This window comes from Colletotrichum siamense (assembly GCF_013390195.1).
Source record: "Colletotrichum siamense strain Cg363 chromosome Unknown KSG_Cg363_contig11, whole genome shotgun sequence".
NCBI classification, from domain to species: Eukaryota; Fungi; Ascomycota; class Sordariomycetes; order Glomerellales; family Glomerellaceae; genus Colletotrichum; species Colletotrichum siamense.
The window spans coordinates 747690-748982 of record NW_023501024.1 but is presented as its reverse complement, the minus strand read 5'-3'; the positions used below and the strand labels follow the sequence as shown (position 1 = coordinate 748982).

The window sequence follows — 1293 nt, the reverse complement described above, 5'->3', positions numbered from 1 at the left end:
ATGCAGCGGCGGTCGAAGGTACGGACGGCGCCCTCAGGCTGCCGTCCTATAAGAGACGTCGTAATGAATTGCTTGCAAAGGCCGAGTGGGGCTGTCTTCATCCACGGGGAGGCAAAGGTGGGCCTCCCCCCCCTAAGTGAACTACAGTGGTGAATTACTCTATAGAGGCGGGGGATATCAGAGATTTCCTATAGGGAAGGGGGCTGCGACGTGGATGCTTGCAGGTAAGACGACCCTTGCGTAAGTCTGCTTGAGACATGGCGTAGAAAGTATCTTATGAGCATAGAACTAATGAAGTCAAAAGAAATAGTGCTCGTCTACGTAGGGCTTGGTGACTGGTTCTCATTAGGATCGGCGTCTGTAACCATGCTATGCTTCTGCTCGCCTGCTGCCTATCCTGTCTAGTTAACTGCCTAGAAGGCGGCATCCCGCCTGCATCTTCGCCTTGTCCCACCTAGCTGTCTAAAAGAGCCTGTTGGCACGACACGGAAGTCGGCATAGGTGATCACTGAAAGGCATAGACCTCCAAAGATCGCCCCCCCCTCTGACGATATCCTTCCGTGTGGCTTAAGGCGACTTAAGACATAGATTCCTGAATGATGAGAATCATACCGGTCTGCGACTCTATTAGCGTGGGGCAGAGTGCGTGGGTGCGTTACCATACGTACATTAGGGTCGTTCTCGTCAAGCGAGGCCTCGAACTCGCCGGCAGAGCACGTGAAGAGGTGGCTGTCGTCGATGGTGAACGTCCCGTCGCTATAGAACCGACCACTGGGGACCTTGATGATGACGCCGCCAGGGACGTTGGTAAAGCCGCCGGTCTCGCGGAAGATGTGCATAATACCCTGTTTGGGCACTGCGGCGAAGCATGGCGTGTATGGCCCCTTGGCCTGCTTTTTGGACTCGTTGGCCCATGTCTCGGCTACCTGCAAAACCGGATGCATGGCGCGCGAGGGCTGTGGTGTGAAGGTTAGTACGCTAGAAGGTGCTTGGGGGTTAGGGGTACCTTAGGCTGCTGCACTTACTTTGGTTACCTGCCTGAGGATGGGATGGGGAAGGTTAGGTGTTGTCTACCAAGGTGGCTATGGTATTGATAGGTTTGTATGGATGTGATGGTTGGGTACTTGGTTGCTCGCCGTTGTGAGGTGTGGAGGGGAAGAGGTAGTAGAGAACGTTTGGGAGGGGAGAAGCACCCTTTAAATAACCCAGATATTGTAAGGGTTTGAGATAGCGCTAGACGTTCGCAAGGCATAGGCGGGAAGGTGGAAGGTGAGAATGTAGGTGAAGGGGGAA

The 1293-nt window shown here is 54.1% G+C and overlaps 1 protein-coding gene across 1 annotated transcript; it reads right to left on the bottom strand.

The window, feature by feature from the left end:
• Window positions 1-413: 413 nt before the first annotated feature.
• On the bottom strand, window positions 414-944 carry CGCS363_v015039 (uncharacterized protein; the record flags this gene model as incomplete). The annotated part of the gene is made up of 1 exon (XM_036646888.1): window positions 414-944. One exon carries the CDS (start codon window positions 942-944, stop codon window positions 414-416), a length of 531 nt encoding a protein of 176 aa, XP_036487899.1.
• Window positions 945-1293: the final 349 nt, after the last annotated feature.